This window comes from Coenobita brevimanus, chromosome 72 (genome assembly GCF_032717465.1).
Source record: "Coenobita brevimanus isolate Jiangsu-jjx chromosome 72, ASM3271746v2, whole genome shotgun sequence".
Taxonomy (NCBI): domain Eukaryota; kingdom Metazoa; phylum Arthropoda; class Malacostraca; order Decapoda; family Coenobitidae; genus Coenobita; species Coenobita brevimanus.
The window spans coordinates 20,282,175-20,303,045 of NC_137025.1; the positions used below are offsets into that span (position 1 = coordinate 20,282,175).

At 42.5% G+C, this 20,871-nt stretch overlaps 1 protein-coding gene across 1 annotated transcript in view; it reads left to right on the forward strand.

Moving 5' to 3' along the window:
• Positions 1 to 2,762: 2,762 nt before the first annotated feature.
• Positions 2,763 to 20,871, forward strand: part of LOC145407278 (mannose-P-dolichol utilization defect 1 protein homolog) — a 77,360-nt gene continuing 59,251 nt past the window's right edge. The window contains exon 1 of the mRNA XM_080278313.1: positions 2,763 to 2,850. Within this exon, the coding sequence (XP_080134439.1) occupies positions 2,763 to 2,850 (88 nt within the window). The remainder of the gene's footprint in view (positions 2,851 to 20,871) is intronic.

Genomic DNA, 20,871 nt, shown 5'->3' on the forward strand with positions numbered 1-20,871 from the left:
CACCTGTCGGGCCCCCGTGACAGCCGCTGCCGCAGTCCTCCCCTGACGGCGCCCCTGCTCGTGGGAGACCGCGGTCTGTCGCCTCTTCCGGCCCGCCCTAGGACACCTGGGCGAGACCTCACCACGCCCCCGCGACGCCGGGACCTGACCCAGAGGTTCCTAGACCTCTTCGGCCCCAGTCCTAAGGGCCTTACACCGGAGCCCAGTCCGGAAACCCCCGGACGTGAGAGGACGCCCTCGCGAGTCGCCCCGTGCCCTCTCGGCTCGCCCCGCCCTGACGACGCCCTCAGTCCGACCGGATCACCGATGATGTGTCCGTGTTTCTCTTCATGAGGAAATACGAGTGACCCTGTACCAATCGTGAAGTAGGTTAAGTGTGACTCCTTTTCTCTTAGAATAAGTATGGTGCAGTAATTTTATGTAATCTCCATTGGGGCAAACCAGGACATAATACCCAGTTGAAGGGCGAGAATGTGGGTTGAGACCTCAAGTGAAAATACGTGCGAGTGTCATCCCGAAGCTTTCTAAATACATATCTCTAGAGCCCGAAGAAAGACTAAAATATTATTGGAGTGCTATTGGCTAATCTCTGAGTAATATAGGGGAATAGTATTTACGAGTGTTCCGACTTTGTTACGCGTTGTGAAGCAAGAGTCTACATAACATATCGGGGAGATGTGTAATGAATAGGTTGTGCCGACAGAAACCTATTGCCACCAAAACAACAAGGACGGCGAGTAATAACGATATTCCCCTGCTCCGCACACTATTCCTAAAAACTCTCTCCATTCCTCGCTCCCGCTCTTAAAGTCAAAGTAAGAATCAAAGTTGATTGTCAAAGAATCTTCGCCAACAGAAAACACCTAAACTCCCTTGCTAATATCGGGCATACTTAAATATTACCATAACTTTCTCCTCGCCGTTTTAAGTCACTCTCCGTGTCTCCCCTACCTCCTCCTGGTGGATCACAACCCCCCCCCCTCCCTCCTCACGCACTCCACGCGCACCGGTATTTACTGCACTCCTAGTACTAAGATTTGTTGTATTGTCATTAGTATCTAGAAAGCTAGTATCCTGCAAGATACACAATATTTTAGATAAGGTTTTTGTATTGCTCTATATTGTGATGTAATGTCTACTGAAGTGTCCTGTGTCTGACTAAAGTAATATACGTGTATGGTGTTGCCGAAGGTTCTTATGTCCTACCTCTCTTTATTGCACTAGCTCCGGTCTCGAAAGAGGACCCCGCTCCGCGTTGAGTTGAATTGGTACGAGAAGTCGAGCCAAATTCAACTCAGCATTACACTATTCCTAAAAACTCTCTCCATTCCTCGCTCCCGCTCTTAAAGCCAAAGTAAGAATCAGAGTTATTTGTCAAAGAATCTTCGCCAACAGAAAACACCTAAACTCCCTTGCTAATATCGGGCATCCTTCAATATTACCATAACTATCTCCTCGCCGTTTTAAGTCACTCTCCGTGTCTCCCCTACCTCCTGGTGGATTACAACCCCCCCCCCTCCTCACGCGCTCCGCGCGCACCTGTATTTACTGCACTCCTAGTACTAAGATTTGTTGTATTGTCATTAGTATTTAGAAAGCTAGTATCCTGCGAGATACACAATATTTTAGATAAGGTTTTTGTATTGCTCTATATTGTGTTGTAATGTCTGCTGAAGTGTCCTGTGTCTGACTGTGGTAATATACGTGTATGGTGTTGCCGAAGGTTTTTATGTCCTACCTCTCTTTATTGCACTAGCTCCGGTCTCGAAAGAGGACCCGGCTCCACGTTGGGTAAAATAGGTACGAGAAGTCGAGCCTAATTCTACCCAGCATTACACCATGCATTTCAGTAACTATGTCACGTCATCACTTCGGCATTTCCCATGACGACAGCAACCTATACTTGCTCCGTTCATATAACTAGTTACCGGTAACAAAAGTAAGAATGGGAGCAGAAAGCGCTGACACTGGTAAACATTAAATAAATAGAAAAACAGAAAAAGTCTGACCACGTAGCAGCCTCAGCGCCAGCTCACAGTGACAGTTGACATAGCACTCGGGCGAGCCACGTGCATCAACCACTGAGCTCAGTGGCACTAATGCAGCTGCACAGAACGAAGCAGGGACTGGTGAATAGCGGAAGAGGCTTACCCCAGGGTTAAGACAGCAAGTCTTTCCTGTTCCTGGTTTTCCTATTGCATGTAGGCTACTTTTACTAATTCGTGCACGCACTGAAGCTACATATCATGTATATTATACTCTTCTTGACATGATATACCTTTATATTGTGCAAACAGAAAATCCTTTTACATTGTATAACATGTACTATAGCTAATATTTGCTAAAGGGCGTATGAACCCATTAATTTATTGCATTGCATGACCTACCACCTGTTGTTGTATCGGTACTCTGTATAGCTTTACAACATTATCTCAATCAAGGTCGAAGGTGACGCGTACTTACCAACTGATACCTTCGCCATTTTTCAAAATTTGCAATGTCTTTAATACATGCGTTCATAGCAGTAACACGAATGAAAGTTGTAGAGGATGTTCCTTCAGCTAAAGTGTACATCTACGAGCGATGCAGTTTTGCGATATCAACAATACATGTGTTCATAGCAGTAACACTTGTGTCCAGGTATAGATATTTTAAGATTTACTGTTATATATGTAACCTTCAAATAAAAGTCCGTTTACCAACGAATAGTATTAACGCCGGATCCTCTTTCCTGTCACTTGTAATCAGCTGCAGACGTCAATATGGCAGTGTTATTCCGTCAGCTGTGTCTCCTGTTCCTTACACCGGCCTGCTACGAGGAGTTCTTTGTTGAGTTCAACTTCTTTCATGGTAAGATGCTGTGCTGTAAACTTAATGGGTGACAGAGTAAAGCATGTTCATTAGACTCTGTCCACGTTGGCTGCAACTTGAGGCGATAATGCTTATCCAATCATGAGTCGTTATACAGTATATTGTCACGTAGTGTTTATATTTTTGTCATTGTCATTTCATTATTTTGTAAAAGTACGGTTTAATTTAAGCAACAGAATGACCTAACCACTTCACTTCTTATTTTACCAGTTTGTTTTTTATATGTTTCTGATTATTTGACTTTTTTGGGGGGTAATAAATGATTGCTTCATGACTAGTTTGTTTCCCTGTTTTTGCCAGTTTGACATACCTGACACATGTTGTGTCTTGGGGGTAATGTCAGGCATACTGAAAGCCACTGAAATCTACAAAAATTTATTTATTTTTCCATTCTGCTAGGTTAGGTTGTTATTAGGCTTTGGGTAGGCTAGGCTAGGTTGTTTACAGTAGATTGCTAGGTTAGGTTAAGTTTGGTTAGGTTACATTATTTCATTAAGTTAAATTAGTGAATGCAAGTTTAGGTAGGGCTAGGTTATTCAATTGTAGGGTTAGGATCATACCGTAAAAATTTTTATTAATTCTTTGCCACACGGGCATGGCCATTTCATATTTCCCATTGAATTTGGTGTATCATTGGGTACTTGCTATGCTTCATAGACTACAATAAATACTGGGCAATTTAAACCTGTGAAATATGTAAAGATGTTGAGTATGTAGCTTAAGACATATTACATTATCACTCCTACAAAGTTACCACCAACAACAAAACTTGCCTCCAAACTCTCCAAACACACGGCTTACTTTCGGTGTAATTTCAAAATCTGTACTGATAGATTTGGATAATTTCAGTTGTTTAAGTTAGGGTAGGTTAAGTTAAAATAGTTTAGGTTATGATAGATTAGATCAGGTTTAGTAAATTAGACTCAGGTTGAGATTTTGCTTGATAAGCATTCAGGGGTCTCCCTGGGTTAAGTTAATGTAGGTGGTTAAAATCAGGGGGATTTGGGGGGCTTTACCTCCCAAAGATAGGTTAAGTAAAATTAAGATGAGTTATGCTAGGCTGTATCAGTAGGTTTCCTGTAGATTTGAATGTCTGATGCACTTACGCAACCTGTTTGTGAGATCGTTGGTAATCATCGCGTCCAGTCAGCAGACAGGCTTCTATGGGCAAATGGCAGATTCCTTGTATACTCCAAAATAAGTACACAATATTTTATTTTTTCGCACTTTTGTAGTCTAAAATAATCAGACAACCACTTTGCAGTGGGATACAGTAAGACCTCACTATAACAGACTAATTGGGGCCCAAACCATTCCAAAAAATGCAAAATTCTGATAAAAGCAACATCCGGACTTCCCACTGCTAATCCAGACTTTTTCCGATATATCAGACATTAGTCCAGATCACATGAATGGTTTTTAAACTGTTTTGACTACCATTATGGTACTGTACTGTGTTATAACCTCACTACATTAATCAAATGGTATAATATATACTGTATAATAATGCTGTACTGTACACTGATAAACATATCTTTTATTTACCTTATTGTGGTGAACATAGCTGAAGTGGTCAGGCAGTCCAGACTGCTTCTGGCTTTATCGGACTTTTTCTGATATATAGGAATTTAGTCCGGTAGTTCCTCATGTCCAGTAAAAGTGAATTCCAGTCTACTGAAGTCCATTACATTGAGGTTTTACTGTATTATTGTACAGTCAGGTCTTGCCCTGTCATGGGGTTGCATCAAGTGATAAACTATCACATAGCGATTTATCGTATAGTGAGGTCAATTTAACAGGTTCATTGGGATTAGGGAGGGTACTCTCAACCCCCAAACCTAAAATCTAAAATACCGGTACCTTATCTGTTCAGGTTTGCCCTTGGTGCCCCATATTTGCACCACACTTTTCACTAGGGGTAACGTGTTTGCCAGACATAATTTCCAAGTCAAGTTTTGTTATTTCACACAAAAAAAGTCATCTTCACATAATATTGCACACTTCACTTTTTGTCACCCAACCACTTTTTGTCACTCATTTGCACAGCTATTTGATGATAAAAGTGGTGTTTCAATGGCCTTTCATGCACAAAACATAATGAAAGTCAGGCATTTGGGATCATCATCAGCTGACTGGGAGGTTGTGTATGTAAGGTTGATAGGATTTTCATTTCAAAAGTCTCAGTATTTCCCGCAGAAAGTTTTCACTTCACTTGCTATCATGTACTGCACTGTTTGTTAAGCACTTGCACTGCTATTTGGCGATAGCAGTGGTATGTCAGTGGCCTTTCATGCACAAGATTCTCAGAGGTAGCTGTAGCAGTTATGGTTCTAGAGAAATTGCAACCAATTTATTATTATTCAGAAGAAGGGTATGACCTGAATTATTGTTGAAGCGATTTATCACAGCAAACAGTCATATAACAAGACGAGTGTACCTACCAGTGGGGTAATATTGGGGGGGAGGGAAATAGGTTTTCTAAGTTTTTTGATTGCCATCACCAAAAATTAAAATCTGTGGTAAGAAAGGGATATATGGACACTGCGTACTATATTTTAAAGTTGTGCTTCAAAACTTCCTCATTAAATTTATTTCGGGGAATATTTGAAAACTCCAGCTGATATTACCTCATTATGGAGGAGATATCAACATTCAGGATTTTTATTCATAAAGTGGGTACAGAAGCACATAAAAGTGGTTGTTATGCAAAATCTTTATAGATACTCTACCATACACAAAAATTCTGTTTATCTGTTTATAGCCAGCTGCCTCAATTCCATGTGGGAAGGCCACAAACAATTTGCCTCCACGTTTTCCTGTCCCCAGCCATTTCACTGCCCTCTCCCAACTTACACCCCACTCTCTCATATACCTCTCAGCTCTATCCCTCCATCTTATCCTCAGTCTCCCTCTGTTTCTCCTTCCATCACTCTTACTCACATAAACTGTTCCAGTTCGTCTCTCATTCTCCATCCTCTCCACGTGCTAAACCACCTCAGTGTATCTCTCCTAATGCCTTCAGTCACATCCACATCCACACCACATCACTCCTTCACTTCCTTATATGTCATTTTGTCTCCCCATGTAACTCCACATGCTCCTATCAAATACAGTAAGGTAACTCATTTCTGCTTTAACTCTTGACGTGTGTCCTTCCAGCAAATTCCAAGCTTCGCTTCCACACATAAGAGTGAGGATCACAGTACTGTCATGCTTCGATTTTTTTACTTCCTTGCTCACTTCCCTGAATACTGGTTTCAATGAACCAGCAGTCTTGCTTCCCTGTTGTACCCTCTCAAGCACTTCAGCCTCCAAACTTCCAGCCTTACTCATCACCCTACTCAGATACAGTCAGCTTGCATATATCGCAGGTTAGTTAGTCACAGTTTTCTGATTCGTGGTGCCTTTCCAGTCAAACCATGATCAGTTTGTAAGTTGTGGTAACCAGTTTGATAGCTGCAGTCACTTTCCCAAATGACTCATTTCCTAGTTTTCCAGGTCGCAGCATTGTTTACATTAGTGGCGGCTGGAAACCAGTCATGTTTAAGCATGACGAACTAATCACAGCACTTCCTGTCCATTCCTAGCGGCAAGCAGACGCACTAGTCCACCCTGTTGTCCCCATTACTAATGTGTGCTCATGGAATGAATACCGAGAACTACCTGTTGTTCTTCCTGCTCTCCCAGTGTTACCATGGCTGACTGCAACCCACATCTTCCAGGATGGGGCTCAGAAGGAAGCCTATGCTTGCGTACATGCAGAAATTGGACGTAACAATAAGGATTGACAGTGGTGAGAAGAAAGTGGAAGTGGCTGACCATTACAGCCTGAACGGTCAACCATAAGGACCATTTACAAGGACAAGATTCTTAAGTGTGTTCGTGCCTGTGGATTGGGATCTGTGGATGCGCACCTCTGCTCTTCTAGTGGGGCCTTGATTTGGATGGAGAGGTGCCTTGAGATGTTTGTGTACCAGCTGGCTAGGCTGAACATAGCCACAGATGGGCCTATGCTGCGTGCAAAGGCAAGGCTGTTCCACACTGTCGCCAGCAGATGCATTGACGCCACCCTGACAAACTCATTCAAGTTGTGGGTGGTTTGGCAGTTTTCTCAGGAGGAAAGGACTAAAAAATGTACACCTAACTGGCAAACGGGTGTCTGCAGACACTTCCGCAGCCTCGGACTTCCCTTGGCTGCTGAAAGCTGTGATTGATGAGGGCGGTAATACCGATGACAGTATGCAGTATGGACACGACTGATATACAGTGGAAAATCCCCAAATCTACGTACATCTCAGGACAACAGAAGCAGGCGTGGGGGAGAAAACCAGACTGGTCTTGATATGCTGTAATACTGTGCACTAATGCTGCTGGGACCTTCAAAATGAAACCATACATCATCCACAGAGCTATAAACTGCACGCCTTCAGGAACCTGAGGGACATATATAAGTCTTGGGGTGTACTGGCAAAAGCAGGCTAGGGCATGGGCAACAACACCCATAGTCGTCGAGTGGTTCGACCTGTTTGTGAAGGATTTGAGGGAGCGTTGTTGAAAGGAGGGCGTCCCCTTCAAAGTCCTCCTCCTCATGGACAGTGCTTCGTGCCTCTTCCAGCACCTGACCTCTTGCCACCCTGCGGTCACAGTGCTGTTTTTCACCCTAGCACCACATCACTTCTGCAGCCCCTCGACCAAGAGATCATCGCAGACACCAAAGTGATTTACCAGCAACTCATGTAGAAACTCCTTGATGCTGTCACTGATGACGCTCCTGAAATTGAGATGCTGAAGGAAATCAAGGGGCCTACACAGGAGGACCACCCTGCGGGGATTGTTGATGGCAGTTTGAGTGACAATAGGGAGGATGGGGCAGAGGAGTTACAGCACGGCCCCACAGCCCCTCAGCCAGTTCTAAGTGTAGCAGAGTTCTGGCGGCAGTACAAAATTAAGGACTCAGTCAAGAGGGCTACTGAAGGCGTGGGGTTGGCTGAGTGTGGCAGTGATTGTACACGCATGGTGCCTTATCCTGCCTTGCCTCAGTGTGCCACCAGCAGGCCAGTCACAGCCACTCATCCAGGGTGCAGCCCAGGTCGTGAAACTTGCCTGCTGACAGCCTGAGTGTAACAGGGTGAAAGCTCAGGATGTCATGCATGTAGTTAATGATCAGTCGGAGGCCATGGAGGCAGTGTTAGATGCAGTGATGCAGGTTGATGAGGATGTGCCCTGGTTGGAAAATGAGAGGCAGAAAAGCGGAGAAAATATGGTAGAGAGGCTTGAGCCTGCCATGAAAGATATGAGTGATGTGTTCGTGTTCGTGGATATGGCCAACGAAAAAGTGAAAGGAAAGAGATGAAACAGGTGTAATGAGATTGTGCTGTAGAAAAAGCTTTGCAGTATTATAAGAGAGCTCCATTATAAGCGTGCAAACGAGTGTCCCCAGGAGCCAATCACCAGTTACTTTGGCCGCCCAGCATCACAGCCTGGGCAGCAGCCTGGCCCTTTGCACACAGCTGACTGTGATGATGACATGGAGACAGCTAAGGGCGATGACATCGCTTCATTTGTCTCCGCACAGGACTTTGAGGGGTTCCTGAGGGAGGTTGATGAGGAAACAGCAGGGCAGAGGCAGCAACAGCATGAGGCACCACCACACTAGCCTTCTTCTGAGAGACCATAGCGTGCTTCAAGCCACGGAATCCCTCTCCTTCCTCCACTCACTAAAGTACAGTATTGCCCTCAGTCGGAATCAGGTAAGAACCTTGCAGTACTGTTCATTCCCATTAAATACCGTATTTCGCGGTGTATAAGACGCAATTTTTTGTCACAGATTTATCATGAAATATCCCCATATGTCCTGGAAGCCCAACTAGACAGCTTGGCTCCACTCAGAAAAAACTCTTATACAGATGATGATCTCACTGACTGGCAATCACAGGTATTTACTAGATTATAAAGAGTGTTGATTTATTGAAATAAAATTACATGCACTTGTGTATATGTAATGGGATATATAAATAGCCCGCACTGCCTAGAGGCAAAACAGGGATCCTGTTTTTGGCTCGGTGGTATCGTGCACACCTATAAAGTGTGAGGGCCCGAGATCGAGTCTCGCTCAGACCAGTGATTAAGTTGTTGAAGTTTCATACCGGTTATTACATATATATTCAGCAGATTTTAGAATCATCCAAGCTCAAGAACATAACACACTTGCAGTTTGTTTACAGTACAACAGACCATGTGACAGTCTAGGGGTTTAGAAGTTTAGTAGTTTAGCACCTTGCATTCACCTTACTCTAGCAAGCTGACATGATGACTGGTGAACTGCCTGCTAACCATCTGAAAGGCAGTCATGATTGCTTTACCTGCATCCACTCACTAACACACTAACTAGTTGGCTAGTGAGACTGCTGTGTCATTATAACAGATGTTTGTCTCATATGGAAATTCAGCCTTTGTTAGGCTGGTTTCTCTTATTGATATTTTGTTTCATTCGAGACTAGGGTATCATAACAATAAACAATCTTATATTACTGGTAGTGAGAAACAGGAAAAACAGTTACAACATTAACCCATAGGCACCGGGCATGGGTAGACCTGTCCACGCCCCAGAACCGGGTTATTTTCAGGAAAATCGATTTTCCCCAAAATATACTGGGTATGTTTTTCATTACAAATCAATCGCAGATGACAAAAAACACATAAAAAGCACGTACCAATTTGGAGGTGGTGGTGTGGTATGAGGGAGCAGGTGCACGGCGGCTGGGTTGAGCGTGTTCAGTGTCACGGTGGTGTGTTGGTAGTGGTGGTGGAGGGAGGAGGGATGACATCTCGCACTAAAATAAGTGTTGAGTGTGTCATTGTTTCTCTTACTAATTCACAGTGCTGTATAAACATAATATTATAATTAAAATAGCAAAAAAAAACACAAGAAAGTCATTAATAAAGATGAGCTTATTTTATGTTTTCCGTGATACCGTATTTATTTTCTAACAAACTTATGTCTCTTTAGGTATTCACAGTTATTTACACACTGTTTACACATTTTTTCGCTGTTTTTAGTACAGTACTTCTTGACAATGTCTATCTATCTATCTATTGCCAGATGCCTCAATCCCATTTGGGGTGGCCACAAATAAATCTCCTCCACGTCACCCTGTCCCCCGCCATTTCACTGCCCTGCTCCCAACTCACACCCCCCTCTCTCAAATACCTCTCCACCCCATCCCTCCATCTCATCCTCGGCCTCCCCCTCCCTCTTCCCCCCTCCACCTCACTCACATACACTCTCTTCGTCAGTCTTTCACCCTCAATCCTCTCCATGCGGCCAAACCACCTCAGTGTGTTCCTCATAACGCTTCCTATCACATCCACATCCACACCACAATGCTCCTTTATATCCTCATTCATCAGCCTGTCTCTCCATGTGACTCCAAAGGCTCCTCTTAAATAACTCATTTCCACTGCTCTCACTCTTGACTTGTGTCCTTCCAACAACGTCACTTCCCCAAAGGCTGGCTGTGGTCAGTACAAGTGTACTCATGCACCCATACACTCTCCCCCACACCCCTCATGGCCCCCCAGTAGCCCTCCCCACCACCCCACCCCACCCCACCCAACTCCTACCCCTACCCCAAACCAGTATCAGCTGCTTCCAAGGCCACACTCTCCCTATGCCAGCCTCCCACCACCCTCCACCACAGCCCTCCTCCCTGCTGGGCTGCCCTCCCACCCCTTCCCCGCCGCCACCCCTGCCCCCTCCCCTGGCCAGCAAGCGTGACCCCGCGCACCAGCCATGCCGGTACAATACTCTGAGTCCATATGGCGTGCTACGAAGTTTAAACATGCCCGCGAAAAATTAGAACGTCATATGATGTGGACTGTAGGCCTCTACCAACACGTCATATGACGTGGACCAGCGCCTAGGGATTAAACAGTACTCCCTGAAAATTCAACTACCCTGTATTTTTCAGTCATTACCAGAGTACTTGAGCTGCCGAAGTCACTCTGGGCTCAGCCAATGACAATACTGTTATGAAAATAGGATTAAATTTACTAAGTAACATAATTCATACAAAATTTGAAATTAGCAGTGTTTGATAGCAGGCTAGCAGCGTCCGCCATTTCACAGCAGACGAAACGATCAAAGTGAGCGATCCCATTCATCCTCTGTCTCGCTACAATACTAATAGAGCTATCCTGATTGGTGATGGTGAATGCATGAATGCAACCCAGTGCATGTGTGCGTGGGTATGAGTGTGGTGTGGGTGAAGTTAAGGAGGGAGAAGTGGGAGAAGTCCAGGTAGGGACTCTTTAATGAACCACATCATCGTTATCCCTTCAACCCAGTAATGTAATGTATAGGGAACTTTAATCTTGCCCGCCAGATGATTTTATTCACTACAGGAAACCTCTTGTACTGAAGGGGTTTATGTGGATTGAATCAAATGCCGCTAGTTTGAAAGGTTTAGCGTGTGCAATAAAAATGTTTGTATTAGCAATAATAAGAGAATAATTGCAGTTGGTCTGTTAGCCCATGCTTGGCAGCTTGTTTGACTAAACTGTTAGAATAAAGCAGGATAAGAAAGAGGAATTAACCTAACCTTTTGACTGAAACTGACAGAAAATGTTTGAGGGAATGATGTGGGATTTTTATGACAATGAGAAGGTTTGTGTGTATGGGAGTCGGGTGGTGGAATGAACGTCAGTCTGTCTTGTTACGTATCCATCTATAATTTTATTTATCTAGGTTATCTATCTGGTATTCACCTTGGCATTTCCAGTCCAAAATTAAGTTCTGATATTTGAGAATGGGGCTGCATTTTTCTTGCGATTTTCTTAAGAGCTGTCACTTACTGTACAATGGTAGCTCACTATAATATGCTGAGCGAGTGTTGTGTGCAGTGTGTGTGTGTGTGTGTGTGTGTGTGTGTGTGTGTGTGTGTGTGTGTGTGTGTGTGTGTGTGTATTTACCTAGTTGTATTTACCTAGTTGTGATACACAGGAAATGATCTACGCTCGTGGGGTCCTGTCTCTGTTTCTCAATAAGTCAGATTTTGCTTTAAACTCGTTTAAGTTTTTAGACTGGACGATCTCTTTGTCCAGGTTATTCCACAGGTCTATACATCTATGAGGAAAACTATATTTCTTGATATCCTTCAAGCAACTTGGCTTCTTTAGTTTCATTCCGTGTTCTCTTGTTACTCTCTTATTCCCATAAAAACAGATCTTCTCTGCCAGTTTTATCTACTCCCATCATGATCCTGAACACTGCAATCATGTCGCCCCTCTCTCTCCTTTCCTATAGGGAAGGCAAATCCAGCTTTTCCAGCCCTTCTCTGTACGACACTTCTGCCAGACTGGGGACCATCTTAGTTGCTGTTCTTTGTATTCTTTCAGTCTTGTTTATATCTTTCTCTTTGTGTGGGGACCACAGTACTGCTGCATATTCTAACCTGGGGCGGATCATGGCCACTATTAATTTTTTCATCATCTCCTTATCCATTTAATGAAATGCTACTCTTATGTTAGTCAGAAGTTTATACGTCTCTCTAACTAACTTGTTAATATGTTTTTCAGGAGACAAACTATCCTGGACCAGCACTCCCAAGTCTTTCTCTTCTCTCGCTTTTGTGATAGGTTCATTACCCATCATATAATTCAGTGATGGCCTCTTGGTACTTTTACCCATTTCCAACATTTTACACTTCTTTGCATTGAATTTCATTTCCCACTTCTGGCTCCAATCATATATCCTATCCAGATCCTCTTGCAGCATTTTACAGTCCTCCTCTGCCTCTACCTTCCTCAGGATCTTTGCATCATCAGCAAACGGACTTGCATAACTGTTCACGCCCTCTACCATATTGTTAACGTAAATCAGGAACATTACTGGCACCAACACAGACCCCTGGGGGACTCCACTTGTTACTTCTCTCCATCCAGATATCCTGTCCTTTATTACTGTCCCCATTTGTCTGTCTCTCAGAAAGTCTCTCATCCATTCCAGGATGTTTCCCTTCAGCCCTCCTATATGCTCTAGTTTCCACAATAATCTCTTATGGGGTACCTTGTCGAAGGCCATTTCCAAATCTAAATACAGTAATCCTCGTACTATCCAGATGCCCACTTTCCGGACATCCCCACTTATCGGACATAGTGGGCCTGGACCTTCGGAACCCAAAAATGGCCAGAAAAAGAAAAAAATCCCCCCCAAATCCGAATTTTTTCCCACCCATAATTTGAAATTCCCGTGCGGCGCAGAACAACTGTTACACCACAGACCGTCCCCCCTTCCATCCTCCCCCTCCCCTGTCAAGGTTGCCATTTGGTATTTTTCATTACCAAATGTGGGCCAATTTGGTCATGAAAAATTTGTTTAGTAATGAATCAGAGTAATGCATTACCAAAGGGATTTTTCACATGTATGAGGATACACAGGATGGAGATGGTGGATTGTTTGCTCTCTCTGATTAATCTGCTAACATACATAGCGTGAAAATAATCAACATGCTGTTAATTATAAGAGTGATTACATGTATTTCCACTTGTATATACTGTATAATTGGTGAAGAATAAATGTTAGCTTTACGAATTTGGTAATGAAGAGTTAAATTTGGTAATGAAAACTGAGGAGTTTGGTAATGTGGCTGTTGCGATCTGGCAACTCTGTTTCCCCCTCACCAACACCCAAACAGTTATTGCCTAACATCGATCGCGAGTGGCAGCTTATCGTAATGGACGCAAAATGTGCTCATTTTTTTGTGAATAAACTGCAATACCTCGCCACTAGACCACACAGGAATTTATGGTGTTGTGCAGTGTTAAGAAATTAGAATTTAGAGTGCAAAGGATTAACTGTGGAGTGCAAACCTGACGGTTGAGACTGGTGGTTGAAACTGGCCTGATGCAATTAACAATGTGCAGTGTTAAACAGTTATAACTCACAATGCAAAGAATTACTGTAAGTGCAGCACAACACTGGATTACTGTACGTGCTTCAAGAGCATTTTCACCACTGCCAAGACATTACAAAAGGCGGCCACAAACGTGCTGCAAGTACCCTGGCTGAGGTACAGTCACTTCTGATTTCTCATTGTTTGGTTCCTTTTCATTTATATCATGCTTTATGTCCATTATTGGTGTGAATAGGGTCTTAAATAGGTTTAAATAGGTGCTATGCATGTCCGGTAGGGAGCTATTTAGGTGGCTTTCAAAGTTAGGCTGGGTTAGGGTCCATTAGTACCAGTCCATGAGGTAGGGCCCACTATCCGGATGGGACCACTTTCCAGACATGCCTTTGGCTCTAGTATATCGGATAATGGAGGGATTACTGTACACACAATCCACCCAACCATCTCTCTCCTGTAGCAGGTCAATTGCTCTTGTGTAAAAGTTCAACAAATTGGAAACACATGACCTTCCACTTCTGAATCCAAACTGACTCCCAGCCAAAATATTCATCTCTTCCAGATATTTCATCCATCTATCTTTCAGGATTCTCTCACACAATTTTGCAACCATGCTGGTTAGGGACACTGGTCTCTAATTCAGGGGTTCTTCATTGTTTCCTTCCTTATAAATTGGAACCACATTTGCCCTTTTCCATTCTTTAGGCGCTTTCCCCCCTTCCAAAGAACACACAATTAAACCGTGAATCTTATCCGCCAGTTGTTCTCTACATTCCTTCAGTACCCAGTTAGAGATTCCATCTGGTCCTGGGGCTTTCCTTACATCTTGAGTTTCCAGTAATTTATACACTTCCTGTACTTCCACTTTTATATCTTTCATCATTACATATCTAGTCACACCCTCCCTTTCCACAAACTCACTTTCATTGGTGAAAACTGACTGGAAACGTTTGTTCATTATTTCAGCTTGCATTGCCGCATCTTTAAAGACTTCTCCATCTACTTTCAGTTTGGTGATTCCTTCCTTTTGTTTCAATTTGCCATTGACAAATCTATAAAACAGTTTGGGTTCATCCTTACATTTGTCTATTATAACTTTTTCCCTTTCTTCCTCTCTATGTATCCTTGTATATTCATTTCTAGTTCTTTTATATTTTTCCTTTGTTCTGTTATTACCTCTCTTCCTCCAGTTGTTCCACGCCATGTCCCTCTCTTTTTTTGCTATCATACACCTTCTATTAAACCACTCCTTTTTCCTGTTTCTTTCCCCCTTACTCTTGGCACATATTTTTCCACTCCCAAATTATAGAGGTCTAGAAAGATTTCCCACTTCCTCTGTATCTCTCCTGTTTCTCTTAATTTTCTCCAGTCTGCATTTTCAAAGAATTTTCTCAATCCTGTAAAGTTTGCTTTCCCAAAGTTGTATCTTCCCTGCCTATAAAACTAGTCTCTTGGCACCGCATTCCCTGTTGTCATCTGGAACTCAATGACCACATGATCACTTTTTCCTATAGGACAAAGATATTTCAGGGATTCTATTACATCGGGTTCTTTGGTTAGAAGTAAATCTAATCTTGCTGGTGTGTCCTCACCTCGGAATCTTGTGTGTGTGTGTGTGTGTGTGTGTGTGTGTGTGTGGTAGCAGCTGGGAGGCAGCAGTGTTATTAGCTAAGGCGTAACAGTGGATGTTTTCTCTATACTTGATATGTTTTGAGGTGAATGACTTGTTAGGAAATTCTAAACAGTTAATTATGCTTTGCCAGTTGTTGATGTTGTGAGGCAGACATAGCTGACAATGAGGGAGTGATATTTAGGGGAGAGGGTAGAGACAGCTGTATACCCTGTTCCCACACTGCCTCGCTATATATATACCTTCAGTTGTAATATATTGTAATTTGCATTTTGTACAAATGTGGTAGATGGGGCACTCACCATCCATGCATTCGATGTAGTGGTGAGCTCTCAGGCATCTGTCCGTTCTTCCCCTCCATCCCTCTTTCCTTCCATCCTCTTCTGTCTTTCTTTCCTTCATTTTTTCCTTGTCCTTCTGGCTATGGGTGACTTACACTCCCTCATCTGTTTTTCTTCATTCTTTCCTCTTCCTTCTGCTTGTGGGTCTTTCTACACTGAGTGACAAGCCAAATGGTTTCCTGTACAGCAGGAAACCATTTACTACGCTGGGTGGTAACCATATAAACAAATTTTGGCGCCTGGTGGCTTAGTGGGTAATTGTGGCACTCCAATAGGATTGAGCCAGTGAAGGTTTATATCCAAGGGATGGTTGAAGTTTATTCCTCACATAATGCCACTCAGGGATGAGTGAGGCTGGTCACTCTTACCTTAAATGTCAGGACCAACATGCCTAGCCCTGGACTCCTATGCTCCTCATGGGGCAACGTAGGATTGGTGGAGGATGTGTATATACAAGTGCTACATTTTTATAATCTTGTAGAGGTATTTAGAAGTTAGTGAAAGTACCGGTACGTAATTTGTGATGGCGATGAAGCAGTGTTCAGGAGCATGTTTGTATTTAGTCAGCTGAGCAGAAAAGACTCATGTCATATTTCATTTGGTTTGTTTGTTCAAGTATATTTTTTCAGTCAAGGAATGTGTTTTCTGTAGATAATGAGACATCATGGGCAAGTTACGGTTGTTTCATATTGTGCTGAGTTGAGCCTGAATGTGGAAAATACCATAACATGAGGTACTGAGTATGAATCTGATGAGAATGGGGTACTTTTAGGATTGAGGGGTAAATAAAATGCTGTAAATACTCACTTGACTTGATTTTTAAAAATTCTGTTTGTGTTGTTTGTGCTTCTGATATACATACAAGCGGTTGATTGGAGATAACGTGGATTTCTACTTTTAATGGCCTTTATATTTTCTTAAATGAATGAAAGAACAGATTTTATCGAGTTTTCAGTTCATTTCAAGAAAAATTATATTTCTCTCTATATATTGATACATATTAATTATACTTATGTGGAGATGAGCACTAATTCTCAAAATATTGTATGAAAGAAATCGGACAGTTCATAAACATACTGTACATAGTGTCAACATGGCATCATGGAACAAAGTAACTTTTTGTAAGGAAAGGGCTGTTTGTTTGTTTTCTTGTACCGTACTGTTCTTTAACATAAAAATGAAGAAACCAATGACTGGTCAACAGTAATGAATAGAGATTCTGAAAGGTGAGTGTGTATTTGAGTTAAAACTATTCATACCAAGTAACCTTTCCTCGGTCTTGGTCAAGACAAACTTTTTTTTCTCAGAACTGCTCTGCCAGAGTCAGGGTATGTCTTTCACAATGCAGTGTCTCATATGCCACAAAATGCATTACATGCATTATAAACTGTTTTGAAAGGGTGTTAGCATTCGCTGGTGACTAGTTGGATGTAAGTATGGTGATAGGGGACAACTCTACTGAGAGATTACAGCCATAAGTAATTTTCCCTGTAAGTTATGTTACAGTGCTCTCTTGATTATCCAGATGGCCATTACCCAGACCATTCATTACCCAGACGCAGTGATCTGGCTGTTCCAAACCATTATTCATACATTTTTTCCCACTATCCAGACAGAATGCTTGTGCCTGTTTCAAAATTATGGTTACGTGAAACATTTCTGCCCATCCAGCCCGGTGGTGCCACAATGTCAGGCTGGTTTGTTTACCCTGCGTCTGCCAGATACTCCTGTTGCTCGCTCTCAGTTCCTGCATGTTGCTTGTGTAGTGAGCAGCCCTTCCCGGACCGTTGTTATGGTGACACACTTGGTAGCTTTTGTGGTGGTTCCTTACCTGCATCATGCCATGCAATTCCTTGCATTCCTCTTCCTAGGGTATGTGATGATGGCCACCACCAGGGAAGAGAAGAGGGTAGTGCTGATTTTTTTCATGCTTTTTCATGTCACTGCAGGGTATGGCCTTGCAGTGGTGATTGCTTGTCAGTGGTTGATGGGTCTGCTTGACGATTGTAATTACTTTGCGGTTTATAAGTGTGCTTTACCAGATATAGTAGTATTAAAAAACAACAACAAGTGTTGAGCGATGTACTGTGGTGGTCTTTTACACTGGATTTCAAAGTTAGTTTATGTACAAATGGGGGCCAAGGGAGAAGTCCACTATCCGGATGGACCCACTACTCAGACATGCCTTTGGCTATATTATGTCGGATAATCGAGGGATTGCTGTATTTATAATATGCAGAACTTGTAAGTCATAGTTGGTATTTATTAAGACTAAAATAACCGCTAATTACCTGAGTTGATAACCGCTAATTACCTGAGTTAACTGTACTAATATACACTCACATTTTCCCTTTCCTCTCCGTTCAGCCTCACTGTGCATTCATTGACTGGAGATCTCTCGAAGATCACAGTTTTACTCTTCCCTATATTCACCTTTAGATTCTGTTTCTTACATACTCTCCCAGACTCATTCACCAAGCCTAGCAGTTCCCTTTCATTTTCACTTAACAGTACAGTATCATCTGCAAGCAACAGAACAGGAAATTTACAGAAGGTGTCCTCTCTCATTAGGGCTGCTCCAACATCCTGTGCCCTACCATTTGTCTCTTATATCTTCATCAATTTACAAATTGAATGGTCATGGAGACATGACACAAACCCTGTTTCAGTCCAACATTTAGATACAGTAGAAAAATTCACTCAGTTCACCATTCACATGCACTGCAGCCCTGGCATCCTCATACCTAATTGTTACAGCTTTCAGCAGCTTCCCATGTACTCCGTATATTTGTAATATTTTCCACATTCCTTGTTTATCCACTCTGTCATATGCTATCTCCAAATCCATGAATGCAGCATACAGCTTCTTCTCTTTCTTTAGAAACCTTTCCAGTAAACATCTTAAGATGAATGTCTGATCTATGTAACCTCCTCTCTTCCTGAGACCTCTCTGTTCTTCTCCAACTATTTTATCTGTTATTTCCCTAACTCTGTCATTAAATATCCTACCATATACCGGTACTTTTCCAGTTACACTAAGAAGAGGGATACCCCTCTGATTACCACACACTTTTTCCTCTGTTCCTTGTAGAGGGGAATAATTATACCCGACTTCCAGTCCTCATGTCTTCCATATCCATTCTACTACTGTCTCCCCCATGCTACAGCATTTCACCACACACTCCATCTATTCCTGGGGCTTTCCCCCAGTGACTTTTTTCAGTGCTTTCACTACTTCCTTCCTACTGTCTTACCCATTTTGACTTTCCTCATTGCTTCTGCTACTTCCATCCTACTGATCTCTTGCTTCTCATCCCCATCCTTCTCTCAACCATCCTCCAGCTACTTATTCTAGCATTACTTTCACTCTTTATGTTTAACAGTTCTTTGAAGTGTTCTCTCCATTTGCTTGCAGTCTCTCCCTTCTCCACCAGTAATCTGCTGTTTTTATCTTTCACTTCCCTACTACCTTCTTTATCACACTTACTTTCTTAACCTCCTTCCTGAACATTTTCTTACATTCCCTCCACTTTACTTTCAAATTCCCTCCAAACTCCTCATCCATTCTCTTGTTATTCTTACTAATCTTTTCACCTCTTTCGTCTTCTCTACATATTATTCTCAATTCCATCTCTTAACTTCCTCCATGCCTCTGCTTCCCATCCATTCACTATATGCTTTCTTCTTTTGTGTCAGAGCTTGTCTCTCCTCTTCTTTCCATCATGCTGATCCTTGCACGTCCTTTCCTCTTTTCTTCACCCCACACACCATTTCGCATGGTGCACAGATTTTTTTCATGAATACCTTGCATGCACCTTCCACCCCCCCCTCCCTGTCTGCTCCAAGTCATAGCTACCCAATCAGAGGCTTCACCAAACCCTGTTTCAGAGGTCTTCCACCAGGTGGTGTAGCGTCACCCAGCCTCAATCAAATATTTTTGTGGACCTGTGCAACTGTACCTAATACATAAGTTAATAATAATGTTGCTATTTGTAGGAAACTTTTTTCCTATTCAATCAAGTGCACATATATACCTGTAAGGAAAGAATAACCAGGCATTCAGAGAATCTTAGCATGGGGACTAAAATACAGTAGTGTGTTGTCTGTTTACAAATATTTGAATAAATCGTCTGCAGTCAGTAAAAGGAGATTACCTTCAGGACTTCTGATGTTTTAGCATGCTTTAAAGAAGTAAGCAGGTTCATTGAAAATTGTGTACTTAGTGAATGCTTAGTGAATTACCCATTTTAAACAAAACAAAATGGCATCATGGTTCGACACTTTAACCACAGCCAGGTGCTGGGAGGAGTTGGGTGTAGTACACTTACTAACCTGTGCAATGGAATCAGGGAAACATTTAAAAGAATGGACCATTCCAGAATTATGGGTGCTTCTCAAAGAAAGAGGTGTGCCATATTTGGGGTACAACAAGGAAAAGTTCAAACAGAAGGTAAAAAAGCACAGGCACCCGAGAGCAGCACGACAGCGTATTGAAAGGTGCAGCCAAATCTGCGGCTTCATATCTACTGTATTTTCTTCTGTGGATACTGACGAATGACAAATATTTTAATCACTGTTATCTTGCTTTATGGATGGTTCTAGTAAAATTGCCTAGGTTTCATCTCTATATTATGTTTACAGAGATGAGCAGACTGACGAAAGCTGAGTTTACAAAATGACACATATTATATATAATCAAAAGGCTCCCATATTGTAATTTCTTCATACCCTGTCATGCCAGCTGGGTAATTTGATGAGTAAAATATGTTTCAGGATGTTTTACTTTGTGTCAGAATTAAAGATTAAGCGCTGGCTACTATTTCAATGCCTACCCTGCATCAGAGCTGGGCGACGGAACCAAACCCAGTGGCAGATTTCTGAAACAGGATCTGGTGAAGTGTCTAATTGCTCCTCCACTTCTCTTTTATACATATATGTTTTGTTTTTTTTTTTTCCCCTACAACCTTTCACCTCTCTCTTCTTGACAAATTACTCCCCATTTTGTTTCTCAACTTCCTCCATGCCTCTTTTTTTCCCATCGATTCTCTACTGTATATGCTTTCTTCTTTTGTGCTAGTTTGTCTCACCTCATCATTCGTCCATGCAGTTCTTTGCACCCCCT